The sequence below is a fragment of the Lolium rigidum genome, chromosome 3 (assembly GCF_022539505.1).
Source record: "Lolium rigidum isolate FL_2022 chromosome 3, APGP_CSIRO_Lrig_0.1, whole genome shotgun sequence".
In the NCBI taxonomy this organism is placed as follows: Eukaryota; Viridiplantae; Streptophyta; class Magnoliopsida; order Poales; family Poaceae; genus Lolium; species Lolium rigidum.
The window spans coordinates 377296890-377318965 of record NC_061510.1 but is presented as its reverse complement, the minus strand read 5'-3'; the positions used below and the strand labels follow the sequence as shown (position 1 = coordinate 377318965).

General features: G+C 47.6%; 1 protein-coding gene across 1 annotated transcript; it reads left to right on the top strand.

The window, feature by feature from the left end:
• Positions 1-316: 316 nt before the first annotated feature.
• LOC124700599 (probable N-acetyltransferase HLS1) lies at positions 317-2551 on the top strand. The gene is made up of 3 exons (XM_047232690.1): positions 317-803; positions 929-1110; positions 1207-2551. Exons 1-3 carry the CDS (start codon positions 579-581, stop codon positions 2057-2059), a joined length of 1260 nt encoding a protein of 419 aa, XP_047088646.1. The 5' UTR covers positions 317-578; the 3' UTR covers positions 2060-2551.
• Positions 2552-22076: the final 19525 nt, after the last annotated feature.

The following is a 22076-nucleotide window of genomic DNA, read 5'->3' as shown; positions in this document are numbered from 1 at the left end:
TCCTGACACATCCGATATTCCGATTGAACCTGACCCCGTAGTGGCGTCCGTCGGATCCAGCCTAGCTTGCTTCTTCCTCGTTTACCAGTTAAAAGCCTACGGCCCAAAGCGCCTGGCTCTATGCTCCACAGCCTTTATTGGCTATCATCCTCTCCAATTAAACTCGTCGCTTCGAAAATTTAAAGAAGCGGCTAGTGGCTCTAGCCTTCAAATCGGCCTCTCCTCCTCCCTTCCCTGTGGCTATTATTATTGCTGTGGGGATATATATCGTCCGGTAGTGCTTCGATCCGATTTCAGTGGTGTGTGTGGGGAGTAATTGTAATTGAGAAAGGCGGCAGGCTAGGGTCGCGAAAGAACACCACCATCGCCCCCCTCCCCCACTACCCCCTCTCCCTCTCCCTCACGTGATTCATACTCGCCCCCTCCCTCCGGCCCCGGACCTTCAACTGCCCGGCCACTAGCTATATATATAACCACTCGCCACACGCTCCACTCCTCTCTCTGTCTTTCGATCCTGGTATCTGGTTGGCCAACCATACATATTTCCACTCCTTGCTACCAAGAAAGTGAGCTCGATCATGGTCGTGGCGGTTGCTGCGGTGGTGGAGGAGGAGGAGGCGGCGGCGGTGGTGGTGAGGGTGCGAGAGTACGACGGTGGTCGTGACCGCGGTGGCGTGGAGGAGGTGGAGCGGGAGTGCGAGGTGGGTTCCAGCGGCGGCGGCTCCGGCAAGATGTGCCTCTTCACTGACCTCCTCGGCGACCCACTCTGCCGCATTCGCAACTCGCCGGCCTACCTGATGCTGGTACGCACGCAGTACTTGAGTGACTGATATATCCAATTTGGTTTAATTCGCTGTCGTTTCGGCGTGGGTCCCGGCTGAAAACTAACAGCTCGAAACGCATGTTTCAACGGCCCTGATATGGAAAGGTCGCGGAGATAGCAACCGGCACCGGCACCGGAAGCGGCGGCGGCGGCGGCCGTGGCACTAGGATTGTCGGCCTCGTCCGCGGCTGCGTCAAGTCTGTCGTCTCCGGCAGCTCCCATGGCAAGGACCCCATCTACACCAAGGTCGCGTACATCCTCGGCCTCCGCGTCTGCCCCACCCACCGGTATGTACGTGCCATCATCAAGAATGAGGCATGCAGCTGTTAAAATTGTTCCGTTTCATCAGTTTGTAACTTGAACTGTGATCATACAATACGCAGGCGGAAAGGGGTGGGGAAGAAGCTCGTGGAGCGGATGGAGGAATGGTTCCGGCAGACGGGCGCGGAGTACTCGTACATGGCGACGGAGCAGGACAACGAGGCGTCCGTGCAGCTCTTCACGGGCCGCTGCGGCTACGCCAAGTTCCGCACGCCGTCCGTACTCGTGCACCCGGTGTTCCGCCACGCCCTCGGGCTCTCCCGCCGCGTCTCCATCGTGAAGCTCGAGCCTCGCGACGCCGAACGGCTCTACCGCTGGCACTTCGCTGCCGTGGAGTTCTTCCCGGACGACATCGACGCCGTGCTGTCCAACGCCCTGTCGCTCGGCACGTTCGTCGCGGTGCCCGCGGGGACGAGGTGGGACGGAGACGTCGAGGCGTTCATCGCGTCGCCGCCGGCGTCGTGGGCGGTGCTGAGCGTGTGGAACTGCATGGACGCCTTCCGCCTCGAGGTGCGCGGAGCTCCGCGCGTGATGCGCGCCGCCGCGGGCGCGACGCGGATGGTGGACCGCGCGGTGCCGTGGCTCGGGATCCCTTCCATCCCAAACGTGTTCAGGCCGTTCGGGCTCTACTTCCTCTACGGCCTGGGCGGCGCTGGGCCCGGGGCGCCGAGGATGGTGCGCGCGCTGTGCCGGCACGCGCACAACATGGCACGTCGCGGCGGATGCGGTGTGGTGGCCACCGAGGTCGTCGCATGCGAGCCTGTCCGTACCGGTGTGCCGCACTGGGCGCGCCTGGGCGCCGAGGACCTGTGGTGCATGAAGCGGCTCGCGGACGGGTACACCCACGGCACGCTCGGTGACTGGACCAAGGCGACGCCCGGACGCTCCATCTTCGTCGATCCTAGAGAGTTTTGATCAGCTTCCATTTCACCTAGGTTTTTACAGCAGTAGGTTTTTCCCCGTCAGTGTGATCTCCAACGCGACGGCCTGCTCCTTCCTACTAGAGCAGAGCAGAGCATAGCAGTGTACTACCCTCCTGAATCTTCAGAGATCCAAGGATGCGGTACATTACATTTAGGCGTATTTCCAGTTTCATCTTCTTCACGTTTACATGTGTCATCTGATCCACTCTCTGACAGAGAAACACATGAGCAGACCAGAGTGGAAACCTGGTTGCCTTTTTTGGGTGGCTTTGCGCCGCTTTTCTTCGTGGCGCTACCATAAGAAAGTTCGGCTCCTAGATTTGCTTTTGTGGGGGCTTTGGATCACATCTGGATGCTGTAACACGTCGGCTCCTCCTGTCCCCATTGGACTGTTCGAGATCAATCTAGGATTCAGGGATCAGCGACATTGGTCGAGATCAGATAATGGCCTGCGACAAGTGCTAGTGGGTTGAAAATTTGGTCCTGTTTTATGTCTCGGTATCTTTCTTTCACCTCCTGGGATCGGTCGATCGATCGAGTTGTTTTCCAAACACATGTTATCATTATGTCTTGTCTGGCTCTGTTTGGTTCAGAAATCGCTGCTGCGCCTAATTAAGATCATCATCGTTGTGATGATTGGTCCAGTACGATGCAATCAGCAAGACTATGTACATTCGCTGCATACTGTTAGAATGCCGCTGTTTTGCAGTATTGCTAACTGTAAACTGAATCAGAGTACCATCATCTTCGAGAGTTCTGTGTTCCGACGGCTGTACTTTTTCCTGCTTCGGTCAGGGCGAATTGACCCGACACAGTGGCTAGCAGACATTAGTACGCGACGACAGCAGCACGAAAGAGATGTCGAATTTATCAGGAACCTAGCCGCCGTGCGTGCGCCACATACACATACGAAGACGACGATCGATCGCTTGTTAGGTCGCTGTCATGTCTGTGTTCATCTCCCAACTTGCTCCATGAGAAAGTACGGATAAACACCATGAAAAAGAAGGATCCAATTAGGCTTCTGTGAACCCCTCCCTGACCGATGGACGGTCCGGTCTGGCTACCGTCGCGTCGCGACATGCGCCGTGCCTGTTAGGGCATCTCCAACCGGGCGACCCAAACGGACGGCCCAGCGCGTCCGTTTTGGGCCGTTTGCGTGGCCGAACGGACACCCGGACAGCGCCCCGCGTCCGCGTGTCCGTTTGGGTCGCACGCTGCGCCCAACGCGCGGACGCAACGCAAATGTAATAAAAAAACATAAATGAAAATGAAAAATAAAAACAACAGACAAATAAATATAAACTATCGGTTAATTAAACTTAGCCCTATTTTGGGCAATTTTTACACAAAAGAAAGCCCTATATGGGCTTTAAACTAAAAAAAAAGAAAACCCTAGACAGGGTTTGCGAGCACGGTGGCCGCCGCAGTACTACCCCCGAGAGTACTCGTCGTCGTCCGCGTCGATGACGACGACGCCCCGGCGGCGACGCGCCGTTCCGGCCGACACGCCGGAGGGCACCGGGGACTCCGGCCGTGGCTCCCACCGCGCCCTTTCCCGGGCGGAGCGCGGGTTCGGCGGGCTCGCCGGCCTCGCGCAGCTCGTGCCTCGCGCGCCGACTCCCGCCGGAGCCGCTCCTCCTCCGCCGGCGCTCCTCCTCCGCCGGGCGCTCCTCCTCCGCCGAGCGCGCGGCCCGGCGCTCCTCCTCCCGGAGCGCCGCTCGACGCGTAGCCTCCTCCGCGGCGCGCGCCGCTCGAGGAAGGCCCACGCCTCCGCGTCCTCCCCGGGCCTTCCCGGCCGCCTCCTCCGGCGCAGAGGTGCGCAGCGCCTCGGCGAGGTCCGGCCATTTGGCCGGCTCGTCGAGATCCTCGTCTGCTCGCGGGACGCCGCGAGCGCCGCCCGCAGCCCGGGTCGTCCTCCTCCTCGGGGCTGCGGCTGCGGCCTGCGGCCGTGGCCGGGGCGCGGGCTCGTTGATGTAGAGCCCGCCGGGCGGCGGCCAGCCCGCCGGCGTGTGTGCGCGGCCGCGCGCGAGGCCGCGCCGTCGCGGATGTGAAGCACGTGCGCCGGCGCGCATCGTGCTCCACCTCGAACCACAAGTCCCGGCTGGGACTTGCGTCGCCGTACGCGGGGTCCTCGCTGGAGGTCCGCCGGCGCTCGAGCGCGGCGCCTCCGGATCTCGGCGAAGCGGGCGCGGCCGAGCTCGGGATGGGCGGCACCGAACCCGATCCGGGCTCAGGTGCCGCCCGTGGGGAGGTGCACGTCCCCCACGGCATTGGGACGCCGGCGTCCCGAACATCCGCGCCACCGCAACGGTGACGTAGATCCGCTCGCGTCCGGGAGGCGCCGGCGGCCCCATTGCGAACGCCGGCGGCGCGACTTGCCGGCCGGCCGCCGGCCTCGTGGTCGTTGGCGGACGGCTCGAACTCGCGCTCGGGGCCATGGCGGCGCGGAAGCTTCGAGCTCGCGCGTGCGGCCGGAGTGGAAAGTGGGGACCGGATAGGGACAGGTCCCTTCCCCGACCCACATTTAATAGGACCGGGGCACCGACAGTGGGCCGGCCTACGCGGACGGGCGGACACGCGAGGACGCCGCGTGCCATCCGCGGCCACGCAAACCCGGCCCAGATTTGGGCCGGGTTTGCGTTGCTCCGACGCCGCGGCCGTCCGTTTTTGCGGTGCGTCCCCGCGTTGGGCCGCGTTTTTGTCCGTTTCGACCCATCCGGACGCGCGGGCGCGGGATGGGTCGCCCGGTTGGAGATGCCCTTAGTAATGGCTATCACGGCACTGTGGCCGTCCAGCAGTTACACGCGTGCTGCCGACACACAGCCGCCTCTGAATTTACGACGGTGTAGTCGCGTCAGGCCACCGCCGCCGCCGTATTCAAGTCCAGCCTTCGTCTTTTACCGAATTATTTGGCTACTGCCAAGTAGCGGCAGCTAGCCTGTAGGAACTATCGTCGTCTGCCAAATGGCCAGCTCTGCTCAGCTGGAAGTCAAGTAGACCTTGCTTTTTTGCATGGGCGCATGCACCGTTGGAGCACAAGGCCAGCGCCTACTGGTAGAAGTAGCAGCGTGATGCAACTGTGATGACCTCACCTGTGGAACTGTTTTTTTCTTTTTCTTTTGAAAGAATCTTGACCATCCCGATTACCCAGATGAAAAATAAAGAGATTGGTAGGAGTATGATATGTTGTTGACTGTACTTAATGGCAAATATGGCATGACTCTGCTAGTCCCTCTGTCCCAGTTTAATAGACGCGTATGTGGTTTAAGACAAAGTTTGACCATTAATTTGGTCTACAAAATATAAATTATATGTCTACAAAATTTGTACCATTAGATTCGTATTGGAAAGAGTTTTTGAATGATATAAAAAAATTAACATATATTTTATATTTTATTGATCAAAATAATGGTCAAAGTAAATTATTAGGTCACGTGCGCGCCTGTGAAACCGAGACGGAGGAAGTACTCTTTTTTCGAACGGGTCTCTAAGATTCCATGAAATTAGGGTGCAGAAAATCTTGCAACAAATTGCAGAATGTAACAGTTTTTTGTGTAAAATGCGACATCATTTTGCAACATTTATCTGCAATACGTTCAATAGTTTTTCCTAACCTATCTGACATTATAGGACCATGTGCTTAACAGTTGTTCATGCTAAACTATTTGAGGATTTTGAGCAGCTTAAAAATGGCTCTAGGATAGTTTAGAGTGTGCTCACCAAACTCACTGAGTCGTATGAGCAATTTAAAGCTTCTTATCTAGTAGAGCATACCAACTTGCCTTCTACAATTGCTATTAATAATTATGCTTGTGCTATTAACTCTACTTCTTTTGAAACAATATATCTTGGAGGAGAATGCTAGATAAGGGCTGAACTTGAATTTCTAACTAGCAATTATGGGAAATTGGAAGAAAATCATCGAAAGATTTATAGATCCTATGGGGATCTTCTAGTATCACATGATAGGCTAGGCTTAGCTCTATCATGTCAAAGGTGACATCTTGTGAGCCTCGTGTAGATACTAGCACTACTTCTCAAAATGCTATATTACCAGGTGCTAGTACTACTAACTTATCCACTAATAGTATTGCTAAATCTTGTGAAAATTTATCTTCCTTGCCTCGTTGCTCTAACAGTGAAGTTTCTACTTCCTCTAGAACTTGTGTTGTTACTAACCATGTAGAGGAAATCAAAGAGCTCAAGGCTCAAGTCACTTCTTTGAAGAAAAACTTGAAAACATGTCACGAAGGTAAAACAAGCTTGACAAGATGTTGAGTATGCAACAATCCCCTAATGGCAAGAGTGGACTTGGATTTATCTCCGACAACAAGAAGTCCAAGAGTTTCAAGAACAAGAACGGTCAAGTACAAGTCAAAGATCTGGTCAAGATTGTTTGCTTCAAGTGCAAAACTGAAGAGCACCATGTTAGATCTTGTCCTTCGAAGAAGAATCCACTTAGTGAGAAGCAACAAGTGAAGAGGCCTCAAGTTCAAGACCATTCACCAACCTCGAGCTGAAGAAAGGCCACTTCCCAAGAAGAATTAAGCTAATGCTTCCTTTGTGGAGAAATCTAGTGAGAAGGAGAAGAAAAGAACTTGCTACATATGTCGTGAGAAGGGCCACATATCCTCCTTTTGCACTATCGGCACCTCATCTAAACCTATCATCATTGATGTTGTTTAGTCTCTTCGTAAGGATGAGGTTGGAAATGTGTTTGCTAAGTACGTTGGTGCTAAAAGTGGTTTCAATAAAATAACCATTTGGGTTGCCAAACCTATTGTGATTAACCTTTTAGGATCCACCTTGGTTTCGGACCAACAAGCTAAAACTCGATCAATATGTGTTGTTGGAGGACATTGGAGACTTGGCTACATCAAGAAGAATTAAGGGATCTTCATCAATTAGATTGCCTCAAGTCAAGTCAATTGGAATATCTTGCCTCTATCATATATATATCCAATTCCTCTTTGAGGTAACATGTGCTCAAGTGTTTTACACTGAAAGTTACTCGCCCTTTGCATGTGTTAGTTTTGTTCCTAGCATGTGTTTGTATATGTTGTGCTTTCTACTTGCTTTACTTGAGAAATCAAGTCTATGTATGTTGGTTTGCACATCATGTACTTGTCTTTGTATTTGAGCCTATTGCATCTTGTTGGTATCTTATATGGCTTTTCTGAGAGACAAATGGACTATCCCATTTTGGGGGAGTGATATGCCTTTGGGAATGTCACAATCCTAAAAATGTGTGCACATGAGAAATACCACTTAGAATTGATATTCGACGATTGTCTAGTCTCTATGTGGTATCGCACCCTCATGAAAATTCAAATTCTAATGTCTATTAATTATCTCTAGTTGGATTCTTATTTGCGTTTGGTGAGAATAAATGTTTTATCACATTATGGGGGAGTAATATGCTTTTTACATATCACGAGCCTAGAAAATGTGAACATTTGAGGTTTTGTCACATAGTATTGATATTATAAATTATCTTGTTCCCATGTGGTATTTTTTTCTCAAACAATTTATATTTTTATTTAATGGCTTCATTGCTAATATCTTTGTGGATCTTGTTTGCGAGCTTTTCTTGGCATGGTTTTTCACAATGTGTTCGTCAATATCCTATTTTGGGAAACCAAGTGCTTCAAGTTATGCTATTAATTGCTTTACATGATGGTATAACTAATTGAAGCTATCAAAAAACTCTATTTTCATGATGGTTAACTCTTATATAATACAATATGCTATCTTTGTTGTGAAGATGATCTTGAATATATTTTCCAACAACCATTGATAAATAATTCCTAAAATACATCTTGTCCTTGGACAATTGGCAAACTATTATGGGTAGATATTTATTGATCACATTTACATTGTCTCTTGTTTCTATTGCCTAATTTCTTTCAAAGAAATTGTTTTTGATTCCTATGTGTCTTTCTTGATTTTTATGGATCTTTTTATTCTCTTAGTGTTTTATTAGGTATAGGTAGAATGATGATCCTAGTTGTGTGTATGTTGTATTCAAATGCAAAATCCTAAATAATGCACTAATCTTGGGGGAGCTCTCCTATATTTGCTAGAACACTTTCTTGATGATCTTATCATATCATCTCTTGATCATTATCAAGTATTTGATTTTGGAAGACAAACTTTTCTTTTCGGTACTTTATCATCATGAAAAGTGTGGAGGGTTTGGTTTATGTGTTGGAACCTGATACGCGTGAAGCACACGTTCGTTGGGAACCCCAAGTGGAAGGTGTGATGCGTACAGCAGCAAGTTTCCCTCAGTAAGAAACCAAGGTTTATCGAACCAGTAGGAGTCAAGGATCACGTGAAGGTCGTTGGTGACGGAGTGTAGTGCGGCACAACACCAGGGATTCCGGCGCCAACGTGGAACCTGCACAACACAATCAAAGTACTTTGCCCCAACGTAACAGTGAGGTTGTCAATCTCACCGGCTTGCTGTAAACAAAGGATTAAATGTATAGTGTGGAAGATGATGTTTGTTTGCGAAGAATAATAAAGAACAAGTACTGCAGTAGATTGTATTTCAGATGTAAAAGAATGGACCGGGGTCCACAGTTCACTAGTGGTGTCTCTCCAATAAGATAAATAGCATGTTGGGTGAACGAATTACAGTTGGGCAATTGACAAATAGAGAGGGCATAACAATGCACATACATATCACGATGACTACTATGAGATTTAATCAGGGCATTACGACAAAGTACATAGACCGCTATCCAAGCATGCATCTATGCCTAAAAAGTCCGCCTTCGAGTTAGCATCCGCACCCTTCCAGTATTAAGTTGCAAACAACGAGACAATTGCATTAAGTATGGTGCGTAATGTAATCAACACAAATATCGTTAGATAAAGCATTGATGTTTTATCCCTAGTGGCAACAAGCACATCCACAACGTTAGAACTTTCCGTCACTCGTCCTGCATTCAATGGAGGCATGAACCCACTATCGAGCATAAATACTCCCTCTTGGAGTCACAAGTATCAACTTGGCCGGAGCCTCTACTAGCAACGGAGAGCATGCAAGAACATAAACAACACATATATGATAGATTGATAATCAACTTGACATAGTATTCCATATTCATCGGATCCCAACAAACACAACATGTAGCATTACAAATAGATGATCTTGATCATGATAGGCAGCTCACAAGATCTAACATGATAGCACAAGAGGAGAAGACAACCATCTAGCTACTGCTATGGACCCATAGTCCAGGGGTGAACTACTCACACATCAATCCGAAGGCGATCATGGTGATGAAGAGTCCTCCGGGAGATGATTCCCCTCTCCGGCAGGGTGCCGGAGGCGATCTCCTGAATCCCCCGAGATGGGATTGGCGACGGCGGCGTCTTTGGAAGTATTTCCGTATCGTGGCACTCGGTACAGGGGTTTTAGCGACGAAGGCTATAAGTAGGCGGAAGGGCGGAGTCGGAGGGCTGACGAGGGGCCCACACCCTAGGGCGGCGTGGGCCCCACCCAGGCCGCGCGGCCCTATGGTGGCGGCGCCTCGTCGCCCCACTTCGTATCCCCTTCGGTCTTCTGGAAGCTCCGTGGAAAAATAAGACCCTGGGCGTTGATTTCGTCCAATTCCGAGAATATTTCCTTTGTAGGATTTCTGAAACCAAAAACAGCAGAAAACAACGAATCGGCTCTTCGGCATCTCGTTAATAGGTTAGTGCCGGAAAATGCATAATAATGACATAAAGTGTGTATAAAACATGTGAGTATCATCATAAAAGTAGCATGGAACATAAGAAATTATAGATACGTTTGAGACGTATCAAGCATCCCCAAGCTTAGTTCCTACTCGCCCTCGAGTAGGTAAACGATAACAAGGATAATTTCTGAAGTGACATGCTATCATAATCTTGATCAATACTATTGTAAAGCGTATGAGATGAATGCAGTGATTCGAAGCAATGGTAAAGACAATGAATAAACAACTGAATCATATAGCAAAGAGTTTTCATGAATAGTACTTTCAAGACAAGCATCAATAAGACTTGCATAAGTGTTAACTCATAAAGCAATAGATTCTTAGTAGAAAGCTTTGAAGCAACACAAAGTAAGATATAAGTTTCAGCAGTTGCTTTCAACTTCAACATGTATATCTCATGGATAATTGTCAACACAAAGTAATATGATGAATGCAAATAAGCAAGTATGTAGGAATCAATGCACACGATTGACACAAGTGTTTGCTTCTAAGATAGAAAGAAGTAGGTAAACTGACTCAACATAAAGTAAAAGATAGGCCCTTCGCAGAGGGAAGCATGGATTACTATTTTTGTGCTAGAGCTTTTCATTTTGAAAACATAGAAACAATTTTGTCAATGGTAGTAATAAATCATATGTGTTATGTATAAGACATCTTATAAGTTGCAAGCCTCATGCATAGATTACCAATAGTGCTCGCACCTTGTCCTAATTAGCTTGGATTTACATGGATTATCATTGCATAACATATGTTTCAACCAAGTGTCACAAAGGGGTACCTCTATGTCGCCTGTACAAAGGTCCAAGGAGATAGATCACATTTGATTTCTCGTTTTTGATAGATCTCAACTTAGACATCCATACCAGGACAACATAGACAACAGATAATGGACTCCTCTTTAATGCATAAGCATTCAACAACAGATAATATTCTCATAAGAGATCGAAGATTGATGTCCAAACTGAAACTTCCACCATGATTCATGGTTTTAGTTAGCGGCCCAATGTTCTTCTCTAACAATATGCATACTACCATTTGATCATGATAAATCACCCTTACTTCAGACAAGACGAACATGCATAGCAACTCACATGATATTCAACAAAGGTGTAATAGTTGGTGGCGTCCCCAGAAACATGGTTACCGCTCAACAAGCAACTTATAAGAAATAAGATACATAAGCTACATATTCAATACCACAATAGTTTTTTTAAGGCGATTTTCTCATGAGCTATATATTGCAAAGACAAAGGGTAGAATTTTAAAGGTAGCACTCAAGTAATTTACTTTGGAATGGCAGAGAAATACCATGTAGTAGGTAGGTATGGTGGACACAAATGGCATAGTTTTTGGCTCAAGGATTTGGATGCACGAGAAGTATTCCCTCTCAATACAAGGCTTAGGCTAGCAAGGTTGTTTGAAGCAAACTCAAGTATAAGCCGGTACAGCAAAACTTACATAAGAACATATTGCAAGCATTATAAGACTCTACGATGTCTCCTTGTTGTTCAAACACCTTAACCAGAAAATATCTAGACTCTAGAGAGACCAATCATGCAAACCAAATTTTAACAAGATCTATGTAGTTCTTCATTAATGGGTGCAAAGTACATGATGCAAGATCTTAAACATGATCTATATGAGCACAACAATTGCCAAGTATCAAATTATTCAAGACATTATACCAATTACCACATGAAGCATTTTCTGTTTCCAACCATAATAATGATGAACGAAGCGAGTTTCATCCTTCGCCATGAACATTAAAAGTAAAGCTAAGAACACATGTGTTCATATGCAACAGCGGAGCGTGTCTCTCTCCCAAACAAGGAATGCTAGGATCCGTTTTTATTCAAACAAAAACAAAAACATAAACATACAGACGCTCCAAGTAAAGCACATAAGATGTGATGGAATAAAAATATAGTTTCACTAGAGGTGACCTGATAAGTTGTCGATGAAGAAGGGATGCCTTGGGCATCCCCAAGCTTAGATGCTTGAGTATTCTTAAAATATGCAGGGATGAACCACGGGGGCATCCCCAAGCTTAGACTTTTCACTCTTCTTGATCATATTGTATCATCCTCCTCTCTTGACCCTTGAAAACTTCCTCCACACCAAACTCAAAACAAACTCGTTAGAGGGTTAGTGCATAATCAAAAATTCACATATTCAGAGGTGACATAATCATTCTTAACACTTCTGGACATTGCACAAAGCTACTGAAAGTTAATGGAACAAAGAAATCCATCAAACATAGCAAAACAGACAATGCGAAATAAAAGGCAGAATCTGTCAAAACAGAACAGTCCATAAAGACGAATTTTTCTGGGGCACTTAACTTGCTCAGATGAAAAAGCTCAAATTGAATGAAAGTTGCGTACATATCTGAGGATCACGCACGTAAATTGGCAGATTTTTCTGAGTTATCTACAGACGGGTCTGCTCAATTTCGTGACAGTAAGACATCTGTTTCTGCGCAGTAATCCAAATCTAGTATCAACCCTACTATCAAAGACTTTACTTGGCACAACAATGCAATAAAATAAAGATAAGGAGAGTTTTCTACAGTAGTAACAACTTCCAAGACTCAAATATAAAACAAAAGTGCAGAAGTAAAATAATGGGTTGTCTCCCATAAGCGCTTTTCTTTAACGCCTTTCACCTAGGCGCAGAAAGTGTGAATCAAGTATTATCGAGAGATGAAGCATCAACATCATAATTTGTTCTAATAATAGAATCATAAGGTAACTTCATTCTCTTTCTAGGGAAGTGTGCCATACCTTTCTTGACAGGAAATTGATACTTAATATTCCCTTCCTTCATATCAATGATAGCACCAACAGTTTGAAGAAAAGGTCTTCCCAAAATAATGGGACAAGATGCATTGCATTCAATATCCAAGACAACAAAATCAACGGGGACAAGGTTATTGTTAACCGTAATGCGAACATTATCAATCCTCCCCAAAGGTTTCTTTATAGCATTATCAGCAAGATTAACATCCAAATAACAGTTTTTCAATGGTGGCAAGTCAAGCATATTATAGATTTTCTTAGGCATAACAGAAATACTTGCACCAAGATCACATAAAGTATTACAATCAAAATCATTGACCTTCATCTTAATGATGGGCTCCCAACCATCTTCCAACTTCCTAGGAATAGAAGTTTCAAGTTTTAGTTTCTCTTCTCTAGCTTTTATGAGAGCATTTGTAATATGTTTTGTAAAGGTCAACTTTATAACACTAGCATTAGGACTTCTAGCAAGTTTTTGTAAGAACTTAATAACTTCAGAGATATGACAATCATCAAAATCTAAACCATTATGATCTACAGCAATGGGATCATTGTCCCCAATAATTTGAAAAATTTCAGCAGTTTTATCACAAACAGTTTCAGCAGTTTTAGTAATTTCAGCAGTTTCAAGAAGTTTTGCACGCTTTGCACTAGGAGTAGAAACATTGCCAACACCAATTATTTTACCATTGATAGTAGGAGGTTTAGCAACATGTGAAGCATCAACATTACTAGTGGTGGTAATAGTCCAAACTTTAGCTACATTGTTCTCTTTAGCTAGTTTTTCCTCTTTTTCCCACCTAGCATGCAATTCAGTCTTCAATCTAATATTCTCATTAATTCGAACTTGGATGGCGTTTGCTGTAGCAAATGACTTAATATCTTTATCTTCTTTAGGTATAACTTTCAATTTTAAAAGATCAACATCAGAGGCAAGACTATCAACCTTAGAAGCAAGAACATCAATTTTATCAAGCTTTTCTTCAACAGATTTGTTAAAAGCAGTTTGTGTACTAATAAATTCTTTAAGCATGGCTTCAAGACCAGGGGGTACACTCCTATTATTGTTGTAAGAATTACCATAACCATTTGTTGGCGTCAGAAACCCACCGGCGGGCAGTGACTTGCAACACAGTAGAGCCGGGAACAACTAGGGCTGCGGCTGGCCCCAGTCCCTCAGAGCGACGGCCCGCAAAGCCTCCTGGTCACACGTCCGATGCTATCGCAAGGGCGTGCCACCTGACCTATACCTGGTCAGGAAGGTGTTGGATGATGCCTCGCTTAGTTTCCTGCATGGCATACACGTAAACATTAAATACGAGCCTCGATCGGCTCTCAGGTTATCCTGTGAATCGGCTCAAAGAGCCGATCCACCCATGATTCGTACAAGGTGTCCGAATATATGGTGGTCCTGCTTAATCAAGATAAAGTTAACGCGATCTACAACGATTTAGGGTTTTCACCGCATAATCGGATCATCCTACTCACGATTGGGCCTCGCGCTCACGTACGGTGACCATAAGCCGATCCTAGATAGGGCCTAAAAACCAACACGAGGTTGATCCCCGGAACATCCCTGTCTAGGGCTAGCAAACTCCACCCTACACGCCGCTGGATCCTCCAACCCTTTGTAAGGCCTAACTATTGCGGATGTTAAACTAATCCTTGATGAACAAGGAGCAACCGTAACGGATCGGATCTACTAAACTATGATCAAGCGGGGTGCCGCCCCTACACCTAAGATAGGTGTAAGGGCGGCTAGATGTATAAGGGTTGCACTACGACGAGCATATGATACGAAGAACAATGCTAACCCTAACACATCTAAGATAACTATGTTGCTCGCCATCAAAAAGGCTTCGAGCACGAGCAACGCATGAACAACGAGATAGGCTTGTGCTGCCTAGATCGCAAGATGCGATCTAGGCAGCATGGTGCTTACCGGAGAAACCCTCGAGACGAAGGAGTTGGCGATGCACCGAGATTTGTTTGTGTTGAACGTTGGTTGTTGTTTATTCCATAAACCCTAGATACATATTTATAGTCCAAGGGACTTTCTAATTCGAGCGTGCACCTAACCGTGCACGGGTAAAACTCGAACTCCTAACCGATACATATCCTACTATGGTACAGATACACGGGCATGCTAGCCCAAACTTTGCATACAAGGCCGATTCACATATTTCTTCCGTATATAATCTTTACGCCCATCTTGATCGCGGCCCACCTCTGACTCGGTCAAATTCTGGTGATAACACATGCCCCCCTGGTTTTGGAAATGTCATTTCCAAAATCATTATGCTTATCCCTCATCGGGTCATGTCATGGCGTCTTGCCTCCTTGACTTTATCACCAATCTAAAAAATGAAGGAATGTCTTCACTTAACTCGCCGATAGCCGAGTCGGGCACTCCCCAAAAGAGCCGATGGTATCACATCAGCCTCTACGATAAAACGGGAGCAAGGCCAACCTAATCGCCTCTCCAAACGGTAACCTGCGCCCTTCGTCCGAGAAACTCGGATCCCCAAATCGCCGCCCAAACAGCCCTACGGATCTCGGATCTCAGCCGCGCCGTCCCGACCCTCGCCGCATCCAATGGCGGAATCATCCAACGCCAACGCCATGGTCTCCGGTCCGAAGGTAATCCTCAACAGCCCCCTTGCCACATGCATCAATGTCAGGAGTAAACAGCAAACACCTGAATTAATGTTCTATTCCACTATCAATTTTAGGTCTCAGACATCCTGCTGCCACATCCTTCTCTCGCAAATTCCATGTGCCTCGGTCCTCGCTCTTCCGAGAGTCCCGCCCTCTTAATTTCATGCGAAGCTAACAGGATCCCCTTCGTGAATCGAACTTAGATCTGACCTCCTGGGCCGACTGCCTGCGAGCCTGGCCTAATCCCCCTGAGGGTTGGGTGACATGGTACAACAGAGTATCCAAAGCCCATTATGCCACCTGGGAAGCCATAGGGATAGCTGATGCCCTGTCATTATCATTATCTCCTCTTGAGAAGAATGAAAATATTCTGAAAACCATCGGCTATTTCTGGTCTGACGCACTGAACTGCTTCATGTTTGGCCATGGCCCTATGACACCAACCCTGCTGGATGTGACCATGATCACAGGCCTAGACATTGCATCCCCAAGCCCTTCTGCATTCAAACTGCCGAAAGTACCTTTCACCCTTTCTTCTAAGAAAGAGTGTACCAGTTAGGGTGCCTACCTCAATCGTTATATGAAGACCAAAGGCCCCGTGACAGAGAGAGAACACACAGCCTTCCTGAACTTTTGGTTGGAACACTTCATATTCTGTGGCCCATCACTTGCCCCTACCAAGAATTACCTTTCCCTAGCCTATGAACCGGCCAAAGGCACCCATCTTGGCCTAGGCAAGTCTGTTTCTTGGAGAGGTCTATCGATCTCTTCAAGCGATGTCCGTCAAACTGTTCTCTCAAAAGACGATTAAAGTCGGCGGTCCCCGGTGGTTCATTCGGTTATGGGCGCAGCTATACTTTCGGAACCGGATCCCGGACTTCCCACCTTTGACCTCCCGCACCTTTCCGGATGCTAACGGAAAGGATATCCGATGTACCAGCCTATGGCCAAGCTTTGTATGGTCTCCCGGGCGAGCAGCTGATCCCTAAGGAAGCAAGCAGGGTGGTTCAAGATCTTCTTCCAAGGTTTGGACAACCCCTATTCTTTCCTTACACCGAACCGGAGAATTTTGAAAATCCAGTCTCCTTTCGATTGGATAACTTTGCCGATGACGCCAGCACCCAGCATCTGTATTCCATCATGATTCGCCCTTGCTTCCTCCCCGTTGGCATGAGTACCTCGAACCGGATCATCAAGCCCGGTTATGAATGTTATCAACCGGTAGTGGTAGCCCGACGGCTCGGTCTCGGGCAGGTGCCTCCACATTTCTTCTTACACCACCCGACGGCAAGCGGAGCTGAACCGCTCGACATCCTTACTGGCCAAAGGTGTTACACCTTCTTTGACGCTTTGGCCATCCCAATTCCCCACAACCTCCGTTTCTCCTTCACTACCGACGGTTTCGAGACTTGGTGGTCAATGTGGAAAACCCATGTCTTCAGGAGGGCTTTAGGACCGCTGTTGAGACAACTTGATGCCGAGTACAACATCCCCTGCGACCAGTGTACCATCACTCAAATATTTCTTGTAACTGCTTATGGTAATCGTCTGTGACCTGACTCCATCTCCTGGCAGCAACAAGATGGCCCAGCTCCCAAGCAAGCCGATGGCTCCCCCTTCGTATTCCTTCCTCCGGCCCCAGTGGTTCTCTTCTGCCAGAGCTCGCCACCTATGAAGAAAGTCATAATGCAGAGCCAGCCGATTTCTCCGAAACCGGCTCCCAAGAGTAAAGCAACTTCGGGGCCAGTTGCCCCCCGAGCCTCGACTCAGGCGAGGACGGCCGTGAGGAAGGTGGCGGTCAGGAAGACCCTGAAGCGCAAAGCTCCTGCCCAGGAAAGCTTGCACGTAAGTTGATCCGCATCATGATCGAACACATTTGCCTTCCCAACCTTTGTAACATGGTTGTACCTCTTCTTTCAGGATTCCACTGCAGAGAACTCCAGTGAGGGAGCACAGTCCAGTCCAAGGGACTCCTCCCCAGGTGATACGTAAAGATCCACCACACAGAGCCAGACGGATTCGCCAACGTCGGCTTCTCGGAAAAGGTCGACTTCCGAACCTGCTGTCCTGCAGGTTCCGATCCAAACGAGGTCACGCATGAAGCGTCGATGCGTCAAAAGGGCTCGCACAGGCCCACAAGTCTCCTCGCCGAGCCAGGGAGTTTCAAATGTAATACCCTCAACAACTCGTGTTCCACATCGTCTTGTCACTAATTGGATTGCCTCACCATTTCCCTTGCAGACTGATGGGACTTCTAGCGGGGACGTTGAAGAGGTGTCGATGCCAACTGCTGCCCTTGGCCTATCCAACTCGCCAAACGTGACTGACCAAGTGGCTAACCTGGCCCAAACTACCGCAAAGCCGATTGTCACAACATCGGCTTCCCTTCCTTTCTTGGGAGAGGTAAGCTCGACCCTTTCTCTCGGGCCTACTCTTTTTCTTTGTCGTATGCTCATGCTGCTCTTGCTCGTCTGTCAGGGGTGTGACCCTTCAAGCTTGCTGACGTTCGACCCCGACTCCATCGAGCCAGCTGTTCCCAAAGCAGGTGAAGAGCCAGACCCTAGCGCGGTCGATGGCCCGCTCCAGCGTCTCAAAGTTTTGCTCTCCTCCTCGGTCGATACCCTGGTCGAGAACCCTGAGGCAATCAAAGGCATCCTCGAGGACATCCAGCCCCGTCTCCCAGTGACGCTGCAAGTTATGCTTTGGCCGGCAGTGTCTTTGTCAGTTTTCAGGTCAAGGGTGCAGTCGGCTCGCCAAAGGATCACTCTTCACCGCTCCCAACTCCTGTTGAGAGCCGATATTGCAGACAATTGTCAACGGCTCAACAAGAAGAAAGCTGCTTTAGACGCCAAGACCGCCACTTCCACTCGTAGTGTCAAACTTGAGACCTTGCGCAAGGAACTGGAGGACCTTGAAAAGAGGGCCCGGGAGACCAAACAACTTATCCAAGATGAGGAATCCCTCATTGCTCGCTCCCAAGAGGAAGCAAAAGGTCTCACGGCTGATCTGAAGACCGACCTGGCTGAAATTCGCGCCCTGGGCAGCCAGCGGGTGATGGGAAGAGACGAGGACGACGAGGCCGAGATCGCCGAGGTGGACCGAATCCGTGCCGATGCTCTTCACGCCCTTAATGCTTTTCTTCAGTAGGGCCTCCTTGTGTAAACTGATGCATGTAAACTTGGTTCGCTGTACTTGTCATCGACTTTCTTATCACTCTGAATTATTTTTTTTACTGGCCAATTTCCCTATCGGCCACCAATATTCCTCCGCACATGCTCAATGGTGTCCAATTTCCCTATCGGCCACCAATATTCCTCCGCACATGCTCAATGGTGTTGCGCACGCTCATATGATTACGTGCCCCCCGAGCCGATTCTGCCAGGTAACTGCTGACATCGGCTCTATGGTTAGCCAAGATACTATGATGTGAACGTCGGCTTCGTTAGGAACAATGTGGATTTCTTCCAGCGCATCAGCCGACGCATCCCATTGCCCATTAGATCGACGTTAGACCGAAAGCAAGGTGAGGATGATTTTGGCCAATTCCTAGAATCGGCCTCTATGTTAATAGGTCTGCGAAGGTCTGGCGATGTTTCTTCACAGATCTTTGGGGCCAATCTCACGGATCGGCATTACCGCGTTTGTCCATACATAGTGTCGGAGCCGGTCGCGCGGAGCGGCTTCTTCCTTGTTTCCGCCGTGAGAGCGGCCACCCTCGTCTCCGTCCTTACCAGGGTGGTGCCCGAGTCCTATCATGTTGATGTCGAGTGAGGGTCTTGGCTGGCACCCTCCAAGGTAAGTGCGCTCCACCATGTTAACGGTGGGCCTGGAGCGCACTTTCATGTGAGAACCCCTTCCACCTGATGCCATGGGAGCAGGCTCTGTGGAAAGAGCCGATGAGCTCGGCTTCGAGGACTGCCTTGATCTCGTCAGTCAGATCCTCGTACTTGACAGGAGTGCTTTCCGCCATCTCGGATGTAGATGGCGATGCGGTGGATGTCGAAGATTGTCCCACCGGGCATGCCAGAATGTGTTGGCGTCAGAAACCCACCAGCGGGCAGTGACTGGCAACACAGTAGAGCCGGGAACAACTAGGGCTGCGGCTGGCCCCAGTCCCTCAGAGCGACGGCCCGCAAAGCCTCCTGGTCACACGTCCGATGCTATCGCAAGGGCGTGCCACCTGACCTATACCTGGTCGGGAAGGTGTTGGATGATGCCTCGCTTAGTTTCTGCATGGCATACACGTAAACATTAAATACGAGCCTCGATCGGCTCTCGAGTTATCCCGCGAATCGGCTCAAAGAGCCGATCCACCCATGATTCGTACAAGGTGTCCGAATATATGGTGGTCCTGCTTGATCAAGATAAAGTTAACGCGATCTACAACGATTTAGGGTTTTCACCGCATAATCGGATCATCCTACTCACGATTGGGCCTCGCGCTCGCGTACGGTGACCATAAGCCGATCCTAGATAGGGCCTAAAAACCAACACGAGGTTGATCCCCGGAACATCCTGTCTAGGGCTAGCAAACTCCACCCTACACGCCGCTGGATCCTCCAACCCTTTTTAAGGCCTAACTATTGCGGATGTTAAACTAATCCTTGATGAACAAGGAGCAACCGTAACGGATCGGATCTACTAAACTATGATCAAGCGGGGTGCCGCCCCTACACCTAAGATAGGTGTAAGGGCGGCTAGATGTATAAGGGTTGCACTACGACGGCATATGATACGAAGAACAATGCTAACCCTAACACATCTAAGATAACTACGTTGCTCGCCATCAAAAAGGCTTCGAGCACGAGCAACGCATGAACAACGAGATAGGCTTGTGCTGCCTAGATCGCAAGATGCGATCTAGGCAGCATGGTGCTTACCGGAGAAACCTTCGAGACGAAGGAGTTGGCGATGCGCCGAGATTTGTTTGTGTTGAACGTTGGTTGTTGTTTATTCCATAAACCCTAGATACATATTTATAGTCCAAGGGACTTTCTAATTCAGGCGTGCACCTAACCGTGCACGGGTAAAACTCTAACTCCTAACCGATACATATCCTACTATGGTACAGATACACGGGCATGCTAGCCCAAACTTTGCATACAAGGCCGATTCACATATTTCTTCCGTATATAATCTTTACGCCCATCTTGATCGCGGCCCACCTCTGACTCGGTCAAATTCTGGTGATAACACCATTACCATTATTAGAAGGATATGGCCTATAGTTGTTACCAGAATTATTCCTATAAGCATTGTTGTTGAAATTATTATTTTTAATGAAGTTCACATCAACATGTTCTTCTTGAGCAACCAATGAAGCTAAAGGAACATTATTAGGATCAACATTAGATCTACCATTCACAAGCATAGACATAATAGCATCAATCTTATCACTCAAGGAGGAGGTTTCTTCAACAGAATTTACCTTCTTACCTTGTGGAGCCCTTTCCGTGTGCCATTCAGAGTAATTGATCATCATATTATCAAGAAGCTTTGTTGCCGCCCCTAAGGTGATGGACATAAAAGTACCTCCAGCAGCTGAATCCAATAGGTTTCGCGAAGAAAAATTCAATCCTGCATAGAAGGTTTGGATGATCATCCAAGTAGTTTGTCCATGGGTAGGGCAATTCTTCACCAAAGATTTCATTCTCTCCCATGCTTGGGCAACATGCTCATTATCCAATTGCTTAAAATTCATTATGCTACTTCTCAAAGATATAATTTTAGCGGGAGGATAATATCTACCAATGAAAGCATCCTTACATTTAGTCCATGAATCAATACTATTGTTAGGCAAAGATAGCAACCAATCTTTAGCTCTTCCTCTTAAGGAGAAAGGAAACAATTTTAATTTTATAATGTCACCATCTACATCCTTATACTTTTGCATTTCACAAAGTTCAACAAAATTATTAAGATGGGCAGCAGCATCATCGAACTAACACCGAGAAAATTGCTCTCTCATAACAAGATTTAGTAAAGCGAGGTTTAATTTCAAAAAATTCTGCTGTAGTAGCAGGTGGAGCAATAGGTGTGCATAGGAAATCATTATTATTTGTGCTAGTGAAGTCACACAACTTGGTATTCTCAGGAGTACTCATTTTAACAGTAGTAAATAAAGCAAACTAAATAAAGTAAATGCAAGTAACTAATTTTTTTGTGTTTTTAATATAGAGAATGCAAACAAGACAGTAAATAAAGTAAAACTAGTAACTAATTTTTTTGTATTTTTGATATAGAGAACAAACAAAGCAGTAAATAAAATAAAGTAAAGCAAGACAAAAACAAAGTAAAGAGATTGGATGTGGGAGACTCCCCTTGCAGCGTGTCTTGATCTCCCCGGCAACGGCGCCAGAAATTTAGGTTGATACGCGTGAAGCACACGTCCGTTGGGACCCCAAGTGGAAGGTGTGATGCGTACAGCAGCAAGTTTCCCTCAGTAAGAAACCAAGGTTTATCGAACCAGTAGGAGTCAAGGATCACGTGAAGGTCGTTGGTGACGGAGTGTAGTGCGGCGCAACACCAGGGATTCCGGCGCCAACGTGGAACCTGCACAACACAATCAAAGTACTTTGCCCCAACGTAACAGTGAGGTTGTCAATCTCACCGGCTTGCTGTAAACAAAGGATTAAATGTATAGTGTGGAAGATGATGTTTGTTTGCGAAGAACAATAAAGAACAAGTATTGCAGTAGATTGTATTTCAGATGTAAAAGAATGGACCGGGGTCCACAGTTCACTAGTGGTGTCTCTCCAATAAGATAAATAGCATGTTGGGTGAACGAATTACGGTTGGG